At 45.6% G+C, this 23887-nt stretch overlaps 1 protein-coding gene across 1 annotated transcript in view; it reads left to right on the top strand.

Annotated features, from left to right (window-relative positions):
* LOC124795635 (nephrin-like) overlaps positions 1–23887 on the top strand; it is a 910890-nt gene that overhangs the window by 702564 nt on the left and 184439 nt on the right. The window contains exon 7 of the mRNA XM_047259707.1: positions 11270–11414. Within this exon, the coding sequence (XP_047115663.1) occupies positions 11270–11414 (145 nt within the window). The remainder of the gene's footprint in view (positions 1–11269; positions 11415–23887) is intronic.

Here is a 23887-nt window from a genome sequence, read left to right as displayed (position 1 = left end):
CTGTATACTTTGAAGTTCATCCCTATCCTTCCAGAAAACCATCGACACTTGTATATAGTTCATTCAAGATCGTCCAGGGGAATCCCTTTCCTACCCATGCACCTTATGGATTTTGTCATGAAGTAACTAGAAACAAGTCCTGTGGTCAAATAACTGGAAGAAATATGTGGGCCAATGAGAACGTATTAAAATGTCTTGAAACCACTCAAACAATGACATTCGAGCTTTATCCCAACCACACTTACTATCATAGGTCAGTTGTATAGGCTCCTTCATTTAAGTTCTGTGCATCATGAGGAGTAGTTCAGACTTGATGTAAACAATAATTCTTTAGTGTCAGAGTTTGAAACGATAAAAGTGATATAACAAGTTAACTAATGGTTTCTGACTAACAGTTTTGTATTGTGCAATCCATTTTTACAATGATCTATTGTTCTCTCTTAACAATAGTATTTAGAAAGCTATTTGTTTCTGAGACTTACATAGTGTGAATTATTTTACAAACTTCTTTGCTTCTTGTATACAATGACTTACAGTTATATTCTTGGTGTTTTCATATAGTCAATCTTTCTTACACACACACACACACACACACACACACACACACACACACACATATATATATATATATATATATATATATATATATATATATATATACATATATATATATATATATATATATATATATATATATATATACGGTGGTCCATATATAGTGACCGGGCCAAATATCTCACGAAATAAGCGTCAAACGATAAAATTACTAATAATGAATCTGTCATCATCCCGTAATTTCTCTTGTGCCCAGTGGCAAAACCGTACACGACGTTCAAAGTCGTCGCTATGCAATTCCTGGCGCAATCGATGTTGATGTACCATTCTCAACACCGAAATCTTTGAGATTCCCGATTCTTGCGCAATTTGTCTGCTACTGATGTGCGGATTAGCCGTGACACTACCTAAAATACCTATTTGGGCATCATCATTTGTTGCAGGACTTGGTTGACGTTTCACATGTGGCTGAACACTTCCTGTTTCCTTAAATAACGTCACTATCCGGCGAACGGTCCGGACACTTGGATGATGTTGTCCAGAATACCGAGCAGCATACGTAGCACACGCCCGTTGGGCATTTTGACCACAATAGCCATACATCATAAAGAAATATGAAGCAAACTTGCAATGGCAAAAAAGGCATTTCTGGCCAAGAGAAGTCTACTAATATCAAATACCGGCCTTAATTTGAGGAAGAAATTTCTGAGGATGTACGTCTGGAGTACAGCATTGTATGGTAGTGAAACATGGACTTTGGGAAAACCGGAACAGAAGAGAATCGAAGCATTTGAGATGTGGTGCTACAGACGAATGTTGAAAATTAGGTGGACTGTTAAGGTAAGGAATGAGGAGGTTCTATGCAGAATCGGAGAGGAAAGGAATATGTGGAAAACACTGATAAGGCGAAGGGACAGGATGATACGACAACTGCTAAGACATGAGGGAATGACTTCCATGGTACTAGAGGGAGCTGTAGAGGGCAAAAACTGTAGAGGAAGACAGAGATTGGAATACATCAAGCAAATAATTGAGGACGTAGGTTGCAAGTGCCACTCTGAGATGAATAGGCTAGCACAGGAACTGAATTCGTGGCGGGCCGCATCAAACCAGTCAGTAGACTGATGCCCAAAAAAAAAAATAAATAAATAAATAAAAAAAAGCCATACATTAACACAATATCGACCTTTTCCGCAACTGGAAAACGGTCAATTTTAACACGGGTAATGTATCACAAAGCAAATACCGTCAGCACTGGCGGAATGTTACGTGATACCACGTACTTACACGTTTGTGACTATTACAGCACCATCTATCACAAAGCGAAAAAAGTGGTCCAACTAAAACATTCGTATTTCTTTACGTACTACACGAATGTGTAATAAAAATGGGGGGTTCCTATTTAAAAAAAACGCATATGATATCCGTTTGACCTATGGTAGCGCCATCTAGCAGGCCAACCTTAGAGAAATCTGGTTTCCCCCTTCCAGCTAGAAAAGTTTTGTTCTTTGTAGTTTTTTCGTTGGACGCTTATTTCGTGAGATATCTGGCCCGTTCACTATTAATGGACCACCATATATATATATATATATATATATATATATATATATATATATATATGTGTGTGTGTGTGTGTGTGTGTGTGTGTGTGTGTGGGTGGGTGGGTGGGTGTGTGGGTGGGTGGGTGGGTGTGGGTGGGTTGCTTAACTATGAGTTAGCTGTTGCCTCACAAAAGTGAAAGTAATTGTGAATTATGGAGTACTGCACGTAAGCGTGGGTCAGTGCCGGCTATGCTACTCAGCGCAACACGGCTAAGAAATTATGACGTTTTTAGAAAACGAAAATCTCCTTTATAAAATTAGACATGCATTCCGCTAAACTCTGCTACCCCTGTCTCTCCATGAGATCCACAGGGCTCAGGTGAATGCCGTATTCCTTGACTTCAGGATGGCATTTGATACCGTCCTGCACTAACGTTCAGTAATATTAATCGAGCTTTCCGGGTATCGTACAAGATTTGCAACTGAATTCAGGACTCCCTTGAGGACAGATTTCAGCACGTCACTCTCAACGCAATAAAATCGAAAGATACAATTTCAGGAGACCCCAAGGACCTGTGATAAGACCGTTAATGTTTACAATGTATGTAAATAACCTAGTATAAAGCTTCGGAAGCAGTTTGAGACTCTTCGCAGACGATGCGGATGTGTATAAGAAAGTACAGTGCCAGAAGATAGCTTCGATTTTCAGAATTACGTGCAAAGAACTGATGAATGGTGCAAGGTCTGCCAGTTGTTCTTGAACGCAATAAATGTAACACACGTAGGAAAGGAAATCCACTACCGTACAAGTACAATGCTGATGACATATCTCTGGAAAGTGTATCTGGTGTAAAGCATCTAGGAGCAAATATTCAGAGCGACTTTAAAAGAAGTGATCACATAAAACGCAGGTGAAGGATTGAGGTTCACAGGAACAATCTTCAGTAGATATTACCCATGCACGGGATAGAAGTAATTTACAAGGCGCTTGTTTGACCGAATTTTGAGTTCATAAATCTGGGATCCTTACCAGGTAGGACTGATAGAACAGATAGAGAAGATCCAACGAAGAGCTGCACCTTTCGTCACGGCATCGTTTCGTCGATGCGAGATCGTTACAGAGATGTTCAGCGAACTCCAGAGACAGACTCTGCAAAATGGTTCAAATTGCTCTGAGCACTATGGGACTTAACATCTGAGGTCATCAGTCCCCTAGACTTAGAAATACTTAAACCTAACTAACCTAAGAAAATCACACACACCCATGCACGAGGCAGGACTCGAACCAGCGACCACAGCAGCAGCGCGGTTCCAGACTGAAGCACCTAGAACCACTCGGCCACAACGGCCGACGCAGACTCTGCAACAGAGGCGTTGTGCATCACGAAAGGGTTTACTATTGAAATTTCGGGAGAGTACTCTCCGGGAACAGTCGAATGTCGTACACTATGTGATCGAAAGTATACGGACACTCCCAAAATCATACGTTTTTCATATTAGGTGCATTTTGCTCCCACCTATGGCTAGGTACCAACGACCTCAGTAGTCATTACACATCGTGAGAGTGTAGAATGGTGCACTCCGTGGAACACATGGGCTTCGAACGTGCTCAGGTGCTTGGGTGTTACTTTTGGCATACGTCTGTACGTGAGATTTCCACACCCCAAAACATCCCTAGGTCACTGTTTCTGATGTGATAGTGAAGTGGAAACGTGAAGGAACACGCACAGCGAAAACGCGTACAGGCCGACCTCATATGTTGACTGACAGAGACCGCCGACAGTTGAAGAGGGTCGTAATGTGTGATAGGCAGACATCTATCCAGACAGGAATTCGAAACTGCATCAGAATCCACTGCAAGTACTATCACAGTTAGGCGGGAAGTGAGAAAACTGGGAATTCATGGTCGAGCAGCTGCTCATAAGCCACACATCACACAGGTAATTACTAAACGACGCCTCGCTGGGCGTAAGGAACGTAAACATTGGACGATTGATCACTGGAAAAACGTTGTGTAGAGAAACGAATCACGGTACACAATGTGGCGATCCGATGGCAGGCTTTGGGTATGGCGAATGCCCGGTGAACGTCTTCTGCCAGCGTGTCTAGAGCCAACAGTAAAATTCGGAGGCGGTTGTGTATGGGGTGATCCTGTTTTTCATGAAGGGGGGCTTGCACCCCTTGTTGTTTTGCGTGGAAATATCACAGCACAGGCCTACATTGATCTTTTAATCATCTTCTTGCTTCCCACTCTCGAAGAGCAATTCGGGCATGGCGATTGCATCTTTCAACACGATCGAGCCCCTCTTTATAATGCACGGCCTGTGGCGGAGTGGTTACATGGCAATAACATCTCTGTAACGGACTGGCCTGCACAGAGTCCTGATCTGAATCGTACAGAACACCTCTGGGAAGTTTTGGAACGCCGATTTCGTGCCAGACCTCACCTACCCACATCGATACCTCTCCTCAGTGCAACACTCCGTGAAGAATGGGCTGCCATTCCCCAAGAAACCTTTCAGCACCTGACTGAACGTATGCCTGCAAGAGCTGTGATCAAGTCTAAGAGTGGGCCAACACCATATTGAATTCAACTGAGTGTCCGGGTACTTTTGATCACTTAGTGTATTACTTCATCCCAAATATATCCATCGAAATGACCACGACTAGAAAATTCAAGTAATTAAAGCTAATACAGAGGCTTACCGAGAATCATTCTTCTCACGTTCCATTCGCGAGTGTAACATTGAACGGGGAAACTGGTGAGTGGTACTAGAAATACCCTTCACCATGCAGCGTCAGATAGCTTCCAGAATACTGATGTATATGTAATTTAAATAGCTCCTGAGGTAGTTTACACAGCTCCTAAGGTTACATTCTTCGAGATTGAGTGGAGGAGACAGATTTTATAAAGATTTGCTGAGGATTGTGTCGCCTATACCTTGCTGTAAGAATAATGGAATTTAACCAAGTTTTTAACTTTTCTCTAAGAAAGATTTCTCTAACATCGAAAGAAGTACATTTGTGACCATGCGAACGCTGATATCACACATTTACATAGATATTTGCACACTATAGGCGTAGATATATGAACTGGCATCCCTGACCATTAAGAAATTGATTAGAATTTTGCGAACGTGGGTTGACGTCAGCTGTTAGTGAGACATGCAAATTTGTGGCCCACTGGAAGTTGAAGCAAGATTTCCAGCTTATCGTGAGCTTCTCCTGTCCAAACAAACCCCCAGGACCGGCCCAAACTTTGATATGTCACAGAGTCCACATTCCTTAAAGTGGCACATTTAGTAAATCTTGCACTGGGTGAGACACTTATTTTACCATCACTTAGCCCGTCAGGGCACAGGTACCTCAATGACGCTTAAAATGTCTGTGATAATACAGTGCATGTATCCTCACAGTACAGCGACATGTGGCATGTCTGAAGTAACTGACATTGTTCTGACGATTACAGCTGTTGTTTATTCTGAGACGTGGATTCATACCCATTACATAGCGAATAAACGTCACAGTGCTACAGTATGACTTGCATTGTCAGGTTAATGTGCAGGATGGCACCTGTGACAACTTAGCTGCATACCGGTGCATCACATCAAGGCTTTTTAGTAGGTACTGTGAGCACATTGTCGATTATTGTGTGTTGCCTACTATATGCAAAAGGGGATGGGTTTTTTTCTCCTAGACGTCTCCCCCTCTGCAGCAGCCTGTAAATTCAGCGACGATGTGTGCTTACGTAAGGAGCATCCCCTGTTAAAGGGCCATGTTGTGTAGCGCGTATAGTATTACCTCCACTCCCCGTTTCTTGAGCGTCAACACGATGGTGCTGTCAACCTAAACAGGACTTCGCTTGACGGTTAGCAAGGCACATGGAACTCTTGTTAGGCACGTTAATTCCTTTCTCACATCTACGTCTCCTTCTCTCCTGAATCTCATCTAATCTTTACCTTCTTTGCACTGGGCTTCGCTCTCTCTCTTCCTATTTCCTTTGCCGTTCCTAACAATTTTTGCCTGTCTAAAATCGCGTCACTACGTAGACGGTGACCAGAGCATGTACTTCAGCTGAAATGCCCTCGTCACGCTGTTGGATCTCCGTAAGACACTTGTAACGGATTGTGTTACGAATGTTACGAATTCTCCCAAGAACGCCACTTGCCAAGACGAGTGCGTGGGCAAGGCTGGTAATAAAGACTGCGTTTGGAAGTAATTGATGAATGTGAACTAAGATTACAGTTACTGTATCCTCTTTGACCCATAATTGGCGTACCAATTTTATTTCTACCAACAGCGAATGAAAGTATCAATAATAATTCTCTAGGTATAGAGGAATCTAAATCAAATTGATTTCGCCTGCCGTCATTTTGAGAAAATAATAATTGTTCAGTATGACGACGACCGTTAAAAAGACTCATGTTTAAACTGAGCGTCGCCTTGGTCTGTAGGCTCACAGGATTACAGAAAACCGTTACAACTGCCGTAGCTACGCCAGGTTAGAAAACCTCTGGGACGAAAGGAAGCGATTGGTTCTGAGGCCCAGCAGGTGACAGCTAGCCGTTTGACCATCCAGCAAGTTGGCACTATAACTACTTCGTTCAGCCGTAGGAACAGTAGTGTGAGGTGGGGACCAGCCAACAAAACCACTAAGCATCGCCGCTCCGGGATATTTTGCAACGTCTTCTTGTAAGATCCACTAGATGCCGTGTCACCAGCAATCGCGTCTTCTTTGTTGATACTCTGCGGTGTAGTTTAACGATTCGTTACTTCGATCACAGTCTAGAAATGACACTCGGATTCTGACACTGATTCGGTCGTTTGTCGATCCCGGTATTTAGCAGCACTACGGGACAGCTGCAGCGCCAGCCATGCGATAGCCTTCAAAATGGTTCAAATGGCTTTAAGTACTATGGAACTTAACTTCTAAGGTCATCAGTCCCATAGAACTTAGAACTACTTAAACCTAACCAATCTAAGGACATCACACACAACCATGCCCGAGGCAGGATTCAAACCTGCGACTGTAGCGGTGGCGCGGTTCCAGACTTTATGCGCCTAGAACCGCTCGGCCACACCGGCCGACTGCGATAGCCTTAACTCTGCCACTTCTCCCCCGTTTTGATGCGTACACCTAGTTCTAATGGCTCAGTATTCTCTCTCGGAGATGTTATCGAGTTAAACTTCTGTAGTTACAGGCCAGTGCTCTGTTATGTCTCGTTCTGTACATCTTTCTTTCGTGTCAGCAGAGGCTGCCTTCGGTTAAGAGTACCATGTTTCGCACTGATTTCAGCCGCGCGTGATTAGCCGAGCGGTCTGAGGCGCTGCAGTCATGGACTGTGCGGCTGGTCCCGGCGGAGGTTCGAGTCCTCCCTCAGGCATGGGTGTGTGTGTTTGTCCTTAGGATAATTTACATAAGTAGTGTGTGAGCTTAGGGACTTATGACCTTAGCAGTTAAGTCCCATAAGATTTCACACACATTTCTGCACTGATTTCAGTATATAACACTTTGTTTATCTTCTGTACGTTGATTTAATAGTGTTGCGATTTCTACCACCTCATCGAGTATCCGTGCACATCAGTGGCTCCCTACAATTAGAGTCGTAAAACGTAAACTACGTTCAAGGCCGTGGTGGACCCAGCGGTACCGACCGGCCGGGATGTCACTCTCAGACCACAGGCGTCACCAGATGCGGCTATGGAGGGGCATGTGGTGAGCACACCGACCTCCTGGCCGTATGCCAGTTTCCGAGACCGGAGCCGCTACTTCTCAATCAAGTAGCTCCTCAGTTTGCCTAGCAAGGGCTAAGTGCACCCCGCTTGCAAAACAGCGCTCGGTAGACCGGGTGGTCACCCATCCAAGTGCTAGCCCAGCCCGACAGCGCTTAACTTCGGATACCCGACGCGAATCTGTGTTATCAGTGCGGCAAGGCCCTTGGCCAAGTTAGATCGTAGCCCATGCCCTTCCACGGTTTGGTACTGTGTAGAGTATTAATATGTCATTCCGGCCGCCTATCAATATTTGTCTCGTCCGCTGCCTGGGGCAAGCCCTGTTCATTTAGGCCACTTGGGGTACGGTGTGGTAGCGGACACTGAACAGTTCTTTTAGCAGGTCACTCGGTTCGTTCGGCTGGTTCGCAGCCAACTGTGGCACCCACTACCACTCACCGGTGAACCGTAAATTTACTTTCATAATCTTTTCTTAAAGAATTGACTTTATTTACTAACGATTCATCAAGAACATTAACACATTCAATCACACTATGTGAGCGTGGAAGTAGTTGCCGGTGGGTAACTGATGAAAACAAATTAAATTTCAATAAATGGAAATTTTATTCCTAAAAAACCCTTTCTGTTTTTTTAAAAAAAAACATATCTAAAAATTAAAATCAGAAAGCACCCTCTAAATATCAAGTTACAATTTATTCAGAGACAGAAAAAACAATTTTTTTTGACAGTATGAGCTTTCGGGCTGAGAAGCTTGCCGCTCTCTATTAACACGGCCGTAGTCACGACCGCTCACAACAACATCTGAAAGACTACACTGGTGCAAATCTGCAACACACCAGATTACTTTAAATTAAAAATATTAACAACTCACACACACACATAAACTATGCACCCTGTAGGAGGGATGGAAATTGTACAAAACACTCACATTAAAAAAAAAATTACTTGCTACCGAAAGTGCAACTTGTTTTTTAAAGAAACCTTTTACGGTGGAAGGGTGGCAACTTCATATATTAAAATGAACATTTAAATAAAAATCCATGAAATGCAGTCTTACATAAAATATAAAATGTACAAACTTGCTCTACATTACACATATACCGTCTCTCAAGATGATAGGCAAGATAAAAATATACACTCCTGGAAATTGAAATAAGAACACCGTGAATTCATTGTCCCAGGAAGGGTAAACTTTATTGACACATTCCTGGGGTCAGGTACATCACATGATCACACTGACAGAACCACAGGCACATAGTCACAGGCAACAGAGCATGCACGATGTCGGCACTAGTACAGTGTATATCCACCTTTCGCAGCAATGCAGGCTGCTATTCTCCCATGGAGACGATCGTAGAGATGCTGGATGTAGTCCTGTGGAACGGCTTGCCATGCCATTTCCACCTGGCGCCTCAGTTGGACCAGCGTTCGTGCTGGACGTGCAGACCGCGTGAGACGACACTTCATCCAGTCCCAAACATGCTCAATGGGGGACAGATCCGGAGATCTTGCTGGCCAGGGTAGTTGACTTACACCTTCTAGAGCACGTTGGGTGGCACGGGATACATGCGGACGTGCATTGTCCTGTTGGAACAGCAAGTTCCCTTGCCGGTCTAGGAATGGTAGAACGATGGGTTCGACGACGGTTTGGATGTACCGTGCACTATTCAGTGTCCCCTCGACGATCACCAGTGGTGTACGGCCAGTGTAGGAGATTGCTCCCCACACCATGATGCCGGGTGTTGGCCCTGTGTGCCTCGGTCGTATGCAGTCCTGATTGTGGCGCTCACCTGCACGGCGCCAAACACGCATACGACCATCATTGGTACCAAGGCAGAAGCGACTCTCATCGCTGAAGACGACACGTCTCCATTCGTCCCTCCATTCACGCCTGTCGCGACACCACTGGAGGCGGGCTGCACGATGTTGGGGCGTGAGCGGAAGACGGCCTAACGGTGTGCGGGACCGTAGCCCAGCTTCATGGAGACGGTTGCGAATGGTCCTCGCCGATACCCCAGGAGCAACAGTGTCCCTAATTTGCTGGGAAGTGGCGGTGCGGTCCCCTACGGCACTGCGTAGGATCCTACGGTCTTGGCGTGCATCCGTGCGTCGCTGCGGTCCGGTCCCAGGTCGACGGGCACGTGCACCTTCCGCCGACCACTGGCGACAACATCGATGTACTGTGGAGACCTCACGCCCCACGTGTGGAGCAATTCGGTGGTACGTCCACCCGGCCTCCCGCATGCCCACTATACGCCCTCGCTCAAAGTCCGTCAACTGCACATACGGTTCACGTCCACGCTGTCGCGGCATGCTACCAGTGTTAAAGACTGCGATGGAGCTCCGTATGCCACGGCAAACTGGCTGACACTGACGGCGGCGGTGCACAAATGCTGCGCAGCTAGCGCCATTCGACGGCCAACAGCGCGGTTCCTGGTGTGTCCGCTGTGACGTGCGTGTGATCATTGCTTGTACAGCCCTCTCGCAGTGTCCGGAGCAAGTATGGTGTGTCTGACACACCGGTGTCAATGTGTTCTTTTTTCCAATTCCAGGAGTGTATTTCAGAGATTCGGCCGTACACTTCAAGGAATAAATTCGTCAACACTGAATCCGACAAACAAGACAGAGGCAGCTATTAACGTACGACAGACAGACAGACACTAACTGCCTAACAAATGCGAACGGGAGACAGACGAGCAAGCTGGGGACGAGAGACTGACCAAGAAACAAGTAGGATTTAACAACTAAATAAGACAACATATCACGAATCACTTAACTTATATTAAACTGCGATGCCTGACGAAGACCTGGCGCTGTACCCCCAAAACGCTCTGCCGAACCGTCCGCTGCCGGCCGCTTCAACGGACGCAGGAAGGAGCGCCGATCTCCCGTCTCATGGCGTCGCAGTTCGCCCCGGCCACACCGATGTCGTGGGTTGGCTCCTGTTGCTCTCGTGTCGGCCGCGAAGACACTACCCCTCGCTACACGGTGCGGGCCACTGGACTCACGTGGCGACCTCACATGCGCCGACGCTAAACACGGACAGGTAATCTTGTGTCCCAGTGGGCGACCGACCAACCGATCGATCCAACCGCCAATACCCATTGCCTGAACAAAATCGAGCAGACTGGCGCCCCATCACGTACTAGCACTCCGGACGACAGACAGACACTGACTGCCCCACACTGACCCGGCTGACCAACTGACCAGAGTCTCTGAGACTGACAGACTGACCCCGCTACCCAGCTCTTAGCACCCCTTAAATGCACGTGAACAGGCAACCTTTCCCCTTTCCCACCAGAGGGAGACACCAAAGCTGCGATTGCCACAGCAACGCCACCCCCAGAAACGGAGGGCGACTGGTTGACACTACGCGCTGCGGGGCGCTCTTCAAAACAGCAATTTTTACCACGGCTCAAGCTGCTTTTTCCTGTCCGCAGCTGTCCGCCGACGGCAACACGACGACCAGCACGCTGTCTTTCGCGGCGAGCGTCGACGACGCAGACAAGCGGCTGGCCTGCCGCGCGGAGAACAGCGCCGTCTCCAGCGAAGCCCTGGAGGACGGCGCGCGCCTGCAGATACACTGTGAGTACCGTACGGACTGCCCTCGTCCGCTGCACTGAGATATCCAGGCCATATGCACTCGCCATCCTGAGAGTGCGGAATGCAACATTTCCTAGCGTCAAAAAGTTAACCATAATAACGGAAAAAAAACGTATTGCCTTATCAGGATTACTGATCTCAAGGAACGAGCTACAGGTTTGGCATACAACAGTACCAGAAATATAATGTTAGAAGAGTTCTGTAAGAAAATAATACAGCTGGGAAAGTCTTCCACAGGAAAAGAAGCTGTTAAGAGGGGATATGGTTACCCCTGACAGCCACACACGCTACACAGTGACTTGGCGTGCTCTTTACGAGATTGTTCAAGAGCTCTTTTGACAGTCGATCCCAATCCTCAGCAAGAGCGATATGGAGGTCTTGACGAGTCATAGGAGGCTAACTGAAGGCACTTAGCCTTGCATCCCGGGCATGTTCTGTAAGATTCAGATCTGCGGACCTTACTGGCCAGTCAAATCAAAATGTTTAAATGTGTGTGAAATCTAATGGGACTTCACTGCTAAGGTCATCAGTCCCTAAGCTTGCACACTACCTAACCTAAATTATCCTAAGGACAAACACACACACCCATGCCCAAGGGAGGACTCGAACCTCCGCCAGAACCAGCCGCACAGTCCATGACTGCTGCGCCTGAGACCGCTCGGCTAATCCCGCGCGGCGCTGGCCAGTCCATTAGACTGATATCTTCCTCTAAATCTACATCCACACAATTAGTCTGCCATGCACGCTCATAGAGTTCATCGAACCAAATTCAAACTATTCCTCTACTATTCCACTCTCGAACAGCATGCAGGAGAAACGTTCAGTAAAAATTTGTTCTGTGCCATCTCTGATGTCTCTTATCTTATGATGATGATCATTTCTTCCTACGTAGGTGAGCAACCACTAAAGTTGTTGATTGATAAGCATGATAAGATTCTGCCGCAACAAAATACTTCTTCCTTTTAATCGTTGCCACAGCATTTCACATATAAATTCCACGTCACTCTCTCCCCTATTTAGCAAATATTCAGAACGAGCTGCCCTTCGTTGAACTTTTTCGATGTTCTCCGCTAATCCCACCTGTTGCGGATTCGACACCACACAGCAATACTCCAAAAAATGACGAACAAGTGTAGTGCACACACTGCATTTTCTATCTGTTCTGCCAATAAATCGCACTCTTCGGTTCGGCTACATTATTTGTGATACAGTTTCAGTGTAAGTTATTGTTAATTGTATAGTGCGCGCAAAATACCGTGGCTGCTCGGTGCGCAGACGCCTAGGGAAGCATGTGGAGTCGCTCAGAGTGCTGTAGGGAATATGCTGAGCGCTGGAGGGAAAGTGCCGTTCGAAACTGAAGCCTATGCTCGCATTTTTTGTAAATATTAAGTGCGACCCCTCCGCACCCCCATCCGCATGGTGACCATTCTTAAAAGATCTACTGTCACACCTATTTACGTTAGTATCTAAAATGAATTCTGGGGAAACTGCAGCAATTTATTTTCGTCTGGCTTGCTAACCATTTGTAACTTCGAGAGAAGCGTCATGAGTGGCGAATTCTGAGTAAAACCTACACATATCTCTGGTTACCATGTTAAAATTGGTTTCTTTTGCCAAAACACAGGGCATTTACGTTGTCTCACCTCACTAACATGTTGTGTAGACACAGCTCCGAGAGAATTTTGGAACAGTGGTTTATTAAGCGAGGAAAAGTGAAGTCAGTACCTTATGAAGGGGCACATCGTGAGTACAAAAAATATGTAATGTCTTTAAAGATGTTGTTCCAAAACGCACAGCATTTCTCGTTTCACCAACTATCGATGACCCTGAATAATTACATTCTTTCACCCGAAAAGGTCTGTTGTGATTGGAATAACACAGTACATAAAGAAATTTTATATAATAAAGAAAGGGAAAATACTCTTCTCTTTGCGTGTTATCATTTGGCAAAGTCTCATTTTCTTATCTGAAACCGTTTATGAAATATGAGGAATGTTGTGGATATTTCACTCTGGCTTTATCGCCGGCGCAGCGCGATTGCAAATGCATGTGCTACTTAAAATAAATTTCCTTGAGATTAGTGACAGACAGACACCTCTACCGATGCCTAAAGAAAAATTCAGTATGTTAGCTAAATTTCGTATGCAACATATGAATTATGCACCAGTCGCCATCTCTATTTTTTATCGCCACACTCTACCGAATTTCGCGCTGTATCTTACTTTCACGTAAATATCACATTAACTATGACCATTAACGAAATGATGGGCAGACCATCATGACCCTGATATATAAAGCTATAAGTAAAGCAAAACGAATCTTTTTTATCGAAAAGTTTCTGTAAAATGGTCTAAAAATATTTGTATGTTTCGCGCCTCGATTCTGTCATCGCTGACCAGCCGAAAAGTAGAAAACACTTGTCGGCCTCCCCTTACGAACAAACGTATGAACTTCCCCAGGGCTTTGGACGAAAAGTGGACACTGCGCATCGGCCGCTGTAGCCTTTGCGAGCGACAATCCCTAAGTATATAGTTGAGCTGACAGTCTTTAGATTTATGTGATTTATCGTATAAGCGAAATTCCCTTTAGTACCCATGTGGATGATTTCACACTTTACTTTATTTAGAGTAAACTGCTACGTTTCTCACCATAGAAATATCACGTCTAAATCATTTTGCAAATTTGTTTTGATCACCTGATGACTTTACAAGAAAGTAAGGTGCAGCTTCATCAATAAACACTCAAAGAGGGCTGCTCAGATTGTCTCCTAAATCTTCTTGCAGAGCAGCTTGATGCGGTAGGGAATTATCCTTCATAAAGAGCAAGTCTAGAGGACTACAAGTCCGAAAAAGCGAACATTTTGAAGAAGTAACCCATATCTGAGCTTTTACAGTATTTCTCCTACCACCAAGGCAGATATTCTGCAACGTACGGCCATTCAGCATGATGCTCGCTCACGCTATTCCATTACCACCAAATATGTCTCCTTTCACGATGTTCCCGTGTTGTATCGACTACCAGGCTCTCTCCAGAGACGAGAATCATTTTGCAAACTCAAGCGCGTTTCACCTGGGAGGAGAAAATTGATCCAATCATTCAAGATCCAATTTTGGATTGTTGATTCCCCAATACATAGGCCCTCTCTATGCTGGAGTGAGCGGGATGCATACAGGCGGACGTCTGGCCATCCACCCTGGTGTTCTTCGCCTGCAATACCCAGTCTGTTGGGAGAAAGCAACTCAGTGCGCAGCTGCAAGTTCTGAAGCCAGTTGTCTTGTACGTGAACGCCGATTTCGTCGGCCAGTTACGGACAGGTATCGGTCCTGCTGTGAGGTTCTTGTTTCCGGTCGGCCTTGTACTGGCCAGCCACGTACATCCGAGTCTCTAAACTGTTGCCAAACCTCGAAATGACCCTTTGTGGCACATGCAAGTATACTTATAATAGCATCGTAACCGGAAGTTAAACACTAGCCGTGCCCGTTTCCAGACGGCCAAGCATTCTACCGTAGAAAACACAGTCCAAACTGGGTCTCTGTGGCATTAAGTTGTCAGCTTCACCAAAGCGCTACTCTCTGCTCACTGTGAAATGACTAACAATACCGAGGCCAGAGTCATATACCACACGGCTCGTTTTTAACTTTCGGTTACGACGCTATTCACAGTACGAAGTACTCCTTTCCTGTGCAGTGATAAAAATTATGATTCGTAGGTTGATTTTGTGTGACTGGTGACCATTCTTCTTTTCATTTTTGTGTCTTCGTGATTATGATTAACTTTTGGACACTAGTATACATCAATGCTCTGCAAGCCACCACATGGCCTCTGGTGGAGTGTACTTCCTGTACCCCCATCAGTTTTCCTTTTTCTCTTTGGGTAGTGAACAATACATGAAAAAATTATTGCAAAGCCGTTTCCTTAAAAATGGAGGACCCCCACTCTCTAACTTGCAAAAGCAGTATCTGAAAAGGTTCTAGTGTGATCTCTACGAAAAAGTTCATATTTCCAAAATTATATCACAGAACGCGTGTGTGCGAAGTTGTTCATACGTCTGGGTGTGGTCAGTCGTTAATATGGTGCCATATATGGTGTAGGACACAAACGGTTGAGGGGTAGCGTTTTAGGGCACAGCGAATAGTGTATATCGCCAAGCCGTGAGAAGAGTACCTAGGCAACACTCTGAACGAGTGGTAGGCTTTATACTGCTAACACCGACGGTTCATGTAAGGCTGCAAGGATTGTTAGTATTTTGGAATTTACTGTTGTTTCTGAGCACCGACGATGTCCCCGAGGTCAAGGACAGAGAACTCGATTCTGCAACATGCCAAGGTCTTCACCAGGGCAGCCATTTTAATTATAAAACCAGCCGCTCAGTGCAAATTATCATGTGCCGTTTGTTTGTGATTCTGTTGCTGTTAACTTCCCGTGGCTGCCGGTTGTTTGACTGTTTGGCGCTAACAATGCCTGTCACTCTTTCTGTGATGTTTACCGACCTAGTTGTATGCTTCTGCGTGAGCTAGGATGTTTCTAATTTCCCGTTACTGGTCATTCCGCGGATGCACGTGGGAGGAAGCAATACGGTGGTTACCTTTCTCAGTTTTAACAGTGAACCATACCGCTGTGCAGATCAGTTCTCTTGCAGCTGACGTTGCATGAGCTTCTCCGTGACGCTTTAGACTTTACTAAATGAATCGGTGGCGAAACGCGCTGCTATTCTTCGAATGTACTCCATATCGTCTGTGAATCATATCTCTTAAGAGTCTTAGACTTTCGAGTAGTATACAAGTATTTCTCAACGATGGTTTCATGAGCAACATCCTTCGTGGGTGGACTACACTCCCTAATGATTCTTCCAATGAATTAGTGTTCCATATGACTTTGTTTTATGTGGTCGTGCCATTTTAAATAGTTTCCAACGCATACTCCTAGCTGTTTAATGGATGTGACTCTTTCCAGTGATCGGTAATCGGGTAACCATACAGTAAGGGGCTTTCCTACATGTTAATGCAGAATACTTTCCTTAACAAACATGGGAATTATACGGCCAACCGGTTGCAAATAACTGTTTGCTACAATTGACCTCGACGCCCTAGGTTTAAACACCCTTAGTAGATGTCGAAACCTAGATCTGTTGTATCAAACAGTTATTTGCAATCGCCTGGCTGTATAATTCCTATATTTGAAATTTGTTTACGTTTGCTGAGAAACACCATCTTTAAAACTGTCCTTTCCTTATGTTTATGTTGACGGTCAGCTGCCAGTTCTTTCACCAACCACCGTGTCTTGTCGGGACTTCCGGCACTACATTATAATTTTCTGAATGAAGAACATTACGGAGCCACAGACGTTATCCTCATTGTCTTTTACATGTGTTGCGAACAGCTGCTGTCATACAACACTCCTCCGGGACACTTCAGGAGCTACACTTAGTCTGAAAATCTCTCTCTGTTAATAAAGGTGTGATGAGTTCCATTTACTAGCAACTCTTCAATACAATCACAAACCTGGTCTGATATTCCGTACGCTAGTATTTTCTTCATTAGGCGACAGGGAGGAACACGTGAAAAGTCAATAACGACAAAGGGTAACGAATTCATTAGCATTAACTGAATTGGAATTTACCCGTGTGAGAAATACAATGGTTTAAAAAGATTCATCCAGGTTCAATACACTGTATCTCCCTGCATGAATTGCGTCAGTTGTGGTAGTTAGTTATAAACCTCTTTAATCGGACCCTGCGGTATTTTCTCCTATGGCAAGATCCAAGCTTGTGGTGGTGTTCTGAAGGCTTTTTCTGCACAGATTGTTTCTACTGGCAGAAGATTCCTTTTCTGAGCTGTGATTCTCAGACAGAATGGAATGGCGGAGGGTACTTTATGCACTACTATCTGTCCCTTCTTTCCTATTCCAGTCGCTTATAGTTTGCGGGATGAGAAATTGCTGGGAAACCTCAGTGTGTGCTCGAAACTCTCTAATTTTATCTTCGTCGTCCTTTCGCGAGATACATGCAGGGGGAATGTACTATTGGTTGACTCTTCTAGGAATGTACACCTCGGAACTTTAACAGTAGGCCATAACGCGGTGTAGAACGCCTCTCCTGCAGCGTCTGCCATTTAAGTCTGCTGACTTTCTCCGTGATGCATAAAAACGCCTACAAAATGAATCTGTTATGAAGCGCGCTGCTCTTATGTGGATCCTCTGTATCTCCTCTGTCAGTCTTGTCTGGTAGGGAACCCATACTGAGGACCAATAATCAAGTATATCACGAATGAATGTTTTGTAAACTACTTTCTTTGTTGATCGACTATATTTCCTCGGGATTCTTCCAGAAAAACTTTCTGCATCTTCCTTACTCGCGATAATTTTTATATAGTCGATACACTTCAAAGCGATCTAGATACTTTGTGGAAATAACTATTCCCAGCGATTGTTCTGCTGTTTTGTGATCATGCAATAAAGGTCTCTCTCTGTATGTATTTGCAGTACGTTGTCCGCCTCTGTAGCGTAGCAGTAGCGTTACGGCCAACCACGCCGTTGTCCCGGGTTCGATTCCTGGCAGGGCACTCGTGTTGTGTGTCCTTCATCATCATTGACTCATAAGTCGCCGATGTGGCGTCACCTAAAAAGGACTTGCCATACGGCGCCCGAACTCCCCTGAAAGGGGCCTCCCGGCCAACAATGCCATACGATCATATCATTTTTATTGCAGTACGTTGCATTATGCATCAAAGGTAAATCTTATGATTATTCAGTCGGCTCTTCAGTGTACTGATGAGGATTATCTGATGCATAATGGCAGATTTGCTATGATTCACAGACGCGAATAGGGTGGACTAAGTTTCATCTGATGAAAGGAGGATTAACCTGTCTCAATGACATATCAGTGAAAAACATCAGGCAGAACCGCACAAGAGCAGATAATTCACGAAGATTGAAATCTATGTGATGTTAGTATGGAGATCCTTCTTAATAATATTCTGGCCCGACGATCTTTGAATTCCCCCTTATAAAACAGGTCGTGCTGTTTCGTACGGCTATCCTGCAGACCTCCACGTGAGCGATATTTTCTTATAGAGGGCGCATTTCGAATAGATCTCTCATGTTCGCTCTTCTATTTAGATACCCCTGCCCCGAAATGCTTGGAGTGCTTTTCGCGACGGTTATCTTGGTCACCAGTAGTGCAAGACGCTTTCTTCGTCCATTCCACAATTCATTACCTTCGCAGTGAATTCAAAACCTATTCTTAGAAGACTTTCACGGATAACCTGATGTATGCTAAACTGCTGCCGTCCACTACATTGGCTAACTATGACGATTTTTCAAAAATGGTTCAAATGGCTCTGAGCACTATGGGGCTTAACATCTGAGGTCATCAGTCCCCTAGAACGTAGATCTACTTAAACCTAACTAACCTAAGGACATCACACACATCCATGCCCGAAGCAGGATTCGAACCTGCGACCGTAGCAGTCTCACGGTTCCGGAGTGAAGCGCCTAGAGCCGCACGGCCACCGCGGCCGGCTGACGATTTTTAATTGACACTGTCCTATTAAATTTAAATGACTGACGGAAGGACAAATTATTGCACCAGTGAAATATCACATCATCACTATTTTATTTAAATTGGAAAGTGAATTTTTAACGACATACAGATATACAGTTTTTTCGACTTATTTGAAACGGCGCGGATAAATTTTGACCCCAAAAGTTATTATTTACTTTCGTAAATAATTTGCTCATGTTAACGATTCCCTTCGATACGTCATTCTGTCTTCCCGCTATGATCCGCACGATGAATGTTTACTGCAATAACTACAGACTGTAAAAGAATCAAATAGAATTAATGCATATACACAAAAAATTCACGAAAAAGAAATTGCGATTTAATTAAGGAATGCCGATGATTTATGGAGTGAATTATGTAAAAGAGAAAGGTAATAGAAAAGCTTTTAGCTAGATGGATGCTACCATAGTAGGCTAGAATCTTCCACGTTACGTTTTATCTGTATCACAAACTACTTATTTATTTATTTATTTTATAAAACTGTATTTCTTGCAAGTGTGACATTATATTCTCCTGTTACCCATTACACTCTAACACGGTTTTGTAAACAAATTTTCGGCACACACTTCATAGACTAGTAAGTTTCATTGAAAATCTATCATTTCTAATGACGTTCTTCAGCTTCTCCTGGCATAGATAATGAAACCAATAGGAACACTTGCACTTTGTCATCATTAGGTACGAAACTGACGATGGCAGCGTTGCCACTTGTCGAAGTATCGTGTCTGTTGGATAACGAGTTCCGATCTTACTTTTTGTCATAATTCTCCAAACTTGAACATCAGTAAAATGTAAAGTTAATCTTACACAAAGTACACGCAACATGCACCGTGTTGTCATACACAAGCTTGCCGTCGATCAGCGAGTGAATGTGCAGACCTGCGTTAACAGCGGCGTCTAGCAAGGCAAGCCAGATCCATTAGCGCTGCCAGCACGCAATAGCGTGATCGGTGCAGATACCGTCGATGTAGCGTTCACGCGGCGCTAGACGTTTAGTCGGCACATTCTGGGAACACAGAGAATGCGCCGGAGAGCAGCACCTGCACTTAATCTACTACGAAATAGCCCGGGGTTATCGATTCGTCCAGCTGCCAAGAAGTAGCTGTGGCCGATGACACAATACTCTGAGGTGACAAAATTCGTGGGCTGGCGATATGCACATATGCAGGTGACAGTAGTATCGTGTACACTATTTATAAAAGAACACTCCATTGGCGGAGCCACCATTTGTACTCAAGTGATTCATGTGAAATGGGAGCATTCCGTTTCGGAAAACGTTAGGGAATTCAATATTCCGCGAACCACAGTGTTAAGAATGTGCCGAGAATGCCAAATTACAGGCATTGCTTCACACAAAGGATAACGCAGAGGCTGACGGCCTTCACTTAACGGCTGAGGACAGCGGCCTTTGGCGTAGGGTTGTCACTGCGTCAAATAAGCCCAGAAATCAATGTAGGACGTACTATGAAAGTATCCGTTAGCACAGTGTGGCGAAATTTGGCGTTAACGGGCTATGGCAGCAGCCGACCGACGCCACTGCATTTGCTAATAGCACGACACCGCCTGTAACGCATCTTGAAAGCTCGTGACCGTATCGGTTGAGCCCTAGACGAGTGGAAAACCTTCGCCTAGTCAGATGAATTCCCATTTCAGTTGGTAAGAGCTATTGGTAGGGTTCGAGTGTGGAGCACACCCAACGATACAGTTTGTCAACAAGCCGCGGTCCAAGTTTGTGGTTGCTCGATAATAGTGTGGAGTGCGTTTACACGCAATGGGTTGGGTCCTCTAGTCCAACTGAACGAATTATTGACCGGAAATGGCTATGTCCGGCTACTTGGAGGCCATTTTGAGCCAGTCACGCACTTCATGTTCCCAAAATAGGCGATTACATATAGACGACAAGGCACCAAGTTACCGGGCCGCAGTTGTTCATTTGAAGAACGTTCTGGACAGTTCATTCAATGATCTGGCCACCCACACCGCCCGACATAAATTCCATCGAACATTTGTGGGACATACACTCCTGGAAATGGAAAAAAGAACACATTGACACCGGTGTGTCAGACCCACCATACTTGCTCCGGACACTGCGAGAGGGCTGTACAAGCAATGATTACACGCACGGCACAGCGGACACACCAGGAACCGCGGTGTTGGCCGTCGAATGGCGCTAGCTGCGCAGCATTTGTGCACCGCCACCGTCAGTGTCAGCCAGTTTGCCGTGGCATACGGAGCTCCATCGCAGTCTTTAACACTGGTAGCATGCCGCGACAGCGTGGACGTGAACCGTATGTGCAGTTGACGGACTTTGAGCGAGGGCGTATAGTGGGCAAGCGGGAGGCCGGGTGGACGTACCGCCGAATTGCTCCACACGTGGGGCGTGAGGTCTCCACAGTACATCGATGTTGTCGCCAGTGGTCGGCGGAAGGTGCACGTGCCCGTCGACCTGGGACCGGACCGCAGCGACGCACGGATGCACGCCAAGACCGTAGGATCCTACGCAGTGCCGTAGGGGACCGCACCGCCACTTCCCAGCAAATTAGGGACACTGTTGCTCCTAGGGTATCGGCGAGGACCATTCGCAACCGTCTCCATGAAGCTGGGCTACGGTCCCGCACACCGTTAGGCCGTCTTCCGCTCACGGCCCAACATCGTGCAGCCCGCCTCCAGTGGTGTCGCGACAGGCGTGAATGGAGGGACGAATGGAGACGTGTCGTCTTCAGCGATGAGAGTCGCTTCTGCCTTGGTGCCAATGATGGTCGTATGCGTGTTTGGCGCCGTGCAGGTGAGCGCCACAGTCAAGACTGCATACGACCGAGGCACACAGGGCCAACACCCGGCATCATGGTGTGGGGAGCGATCTCCTACACTGGCCGTACACCACTGGTGGTCGTCGAGGGGACACTGAATAGTGCACGGTACATCCAAACCGTCATCGAACCCATCGTTCTACCATTCCTAGACCGGCAAGGGAACTTGCTGTTCCAACAGGACAATGCACGTCCGCATGTATCCCGTGCCACCCAACGTGCTCTAGAAGGTGTAAGTCAACTACCCTGGCCAGCAAGATCTCCAGATCTGTCCCCCATTGAGCATGTTTGGGACTGGATGAAGCGTCGTCTCACGCGGTCTGCACGTCCAGCACAAACGCTGGTCCAGCTGAGGCGCCAGGTGGAAATGGCATGTCAAGCCGTTCCACAGGACTACATCCAGCATCTCTACGATCGTCTCGATGGGAGAATAGCAGCCTTCATTGCTGCGAAAGGTGGATATACACTGTACTAGTGCCGACATTGTTCATGCTCTGTTGCCTGTGTCTATGTGCCTGTGGTTCTGTCAGTGTGATCATGTGATGTATCTGACTTCAGGAATGTGTCAATAAAGTTTCCCCTTCCTGGGACAATGAATTCACGGTGTTCTTATTTCAATTTCCAGGAGTGTAGTATAGAGATCATTTGTGCACAAAATCTGCCACCGGCAACAATTTCGCTATTACGGGCGGCAACAGAGGCAGCACGGGTCAATATACCTGCAGGGGACTTTCAACGACTTACTGAGACCATACTACGTCGAGTTGTTGCACTACGCCTCAAAAAAGGAGTTGCGACACGATATTACGAGGTATCCCATGGCTTTTGTCTCCTCAGTTTAGGATCCATACGGCCATGCACTCAATTCACGACAGCTTGAGCACACCAATGGGTGGTCGCCGTATAACAATACATGCAATCTCCCGTACTATGGCTCATGCTGTTTCTTCGAAGCAGGTAACAAATAAGAAAAAATTTGGAAATTTGTGGTAACGTCTTATGGGACCAAACTGCTGAGGTCATCGCTCCCTAAGCTTACACACTACTTAATCTATCTTCAAACTAACTAACGCTAAGGACAGCACACACAGCCATGCCCGAGGGAGGACTCGAACCTCCGACGGAGGGAGCGGCGCGGACCGTGACATGACGCCTCAGACCGCTGGCAACCCAGCGCGGCAACATATAAGAAATTTTTTGGTTACTGACATTTTATCTTTATTTAGCGACTATGTAGCCCGATGTATTTTTAAGAGCTTCGGTCTCCATTGCTTTTCACTCGTGAGCAGATACAGATTGTCGTATCGATCATTAAACATCACAAAATAAGTTCTTAAAATGTTAATATAACCGAAGTTCTGGCCGTGTTGCAGCAACCATGCTAAGAGGCTAGATTCTTATAGCGGAATATAGGTAAAACTCCCGAAAATCACAAATATATGCAAAGCTATGGAGAGGTACGTGACAAGTAAAATGCGATTACGGAGCTGAATGAAGTCCTATTCTTCAATTCTTTGCTTTGGAGATAAATAAGTATTGAAAACAACTGCAGAGATACTAAATCTGAAGCAACGGTAGCTTCTTACGTCGGAGCTACCCATTTAACGGATCACTTTAAGTCGAAAACGACGTGTATAGTGTTGGTATAGCCTAATAAATGACAAAGAGGAAATCAGGAGGACCGTTGGTTTTTCTTCGCCGAACCTCATTTGGTCATGTACTCAGTCAACAATAAATACAGCATACAGACTCCAGAAACTTAAAGTCGTACGATGAAAACCTTGGCTGAACGCTACCTGTTGAACTCCGATGTTTCACACGTATGGGAAGCCGCTAAAATATCACCCTTACACTAGCTAGTATTTTCTGTATAGAAAAATACTATACCTTCAAATGAAGAATGTTGTGAGTGCATAAAGACAACTGGATGTGTGAAACAAACGGTGATGGAAACTTCCAGGCGGACATCGAAAAGCAGATCGCCCAGTGGGCGCCAGCTTGCGTCCCACCGCTATCTATATCTACAACCACATTCACACTCCACAAGCCACCTGACGGTGTGTGGCGGAGGGTCATTGAGTTAG

Source organism: Schistocerca piceifrons, chromosome 4 (assembly GCF_021461385.2).
Source record: "Schistocerca piceifrons isolate TAMUIC-IGC-003096 chromosome 4, iqSchPice1.1, whole genome shotgun sequence".
In the NCBI taxonomy this organism is placed as follows: Eukaryota; Metazoa; Arthropoda; class Insecta; order Orthoptera; family Acrididae; genus Schistocerca; species Schistocerca piceifrons.
Note: the sequence above shows the minus strand (reverse complement) of the source record. Positions and strands in the feature narration are given on the sequence as shown.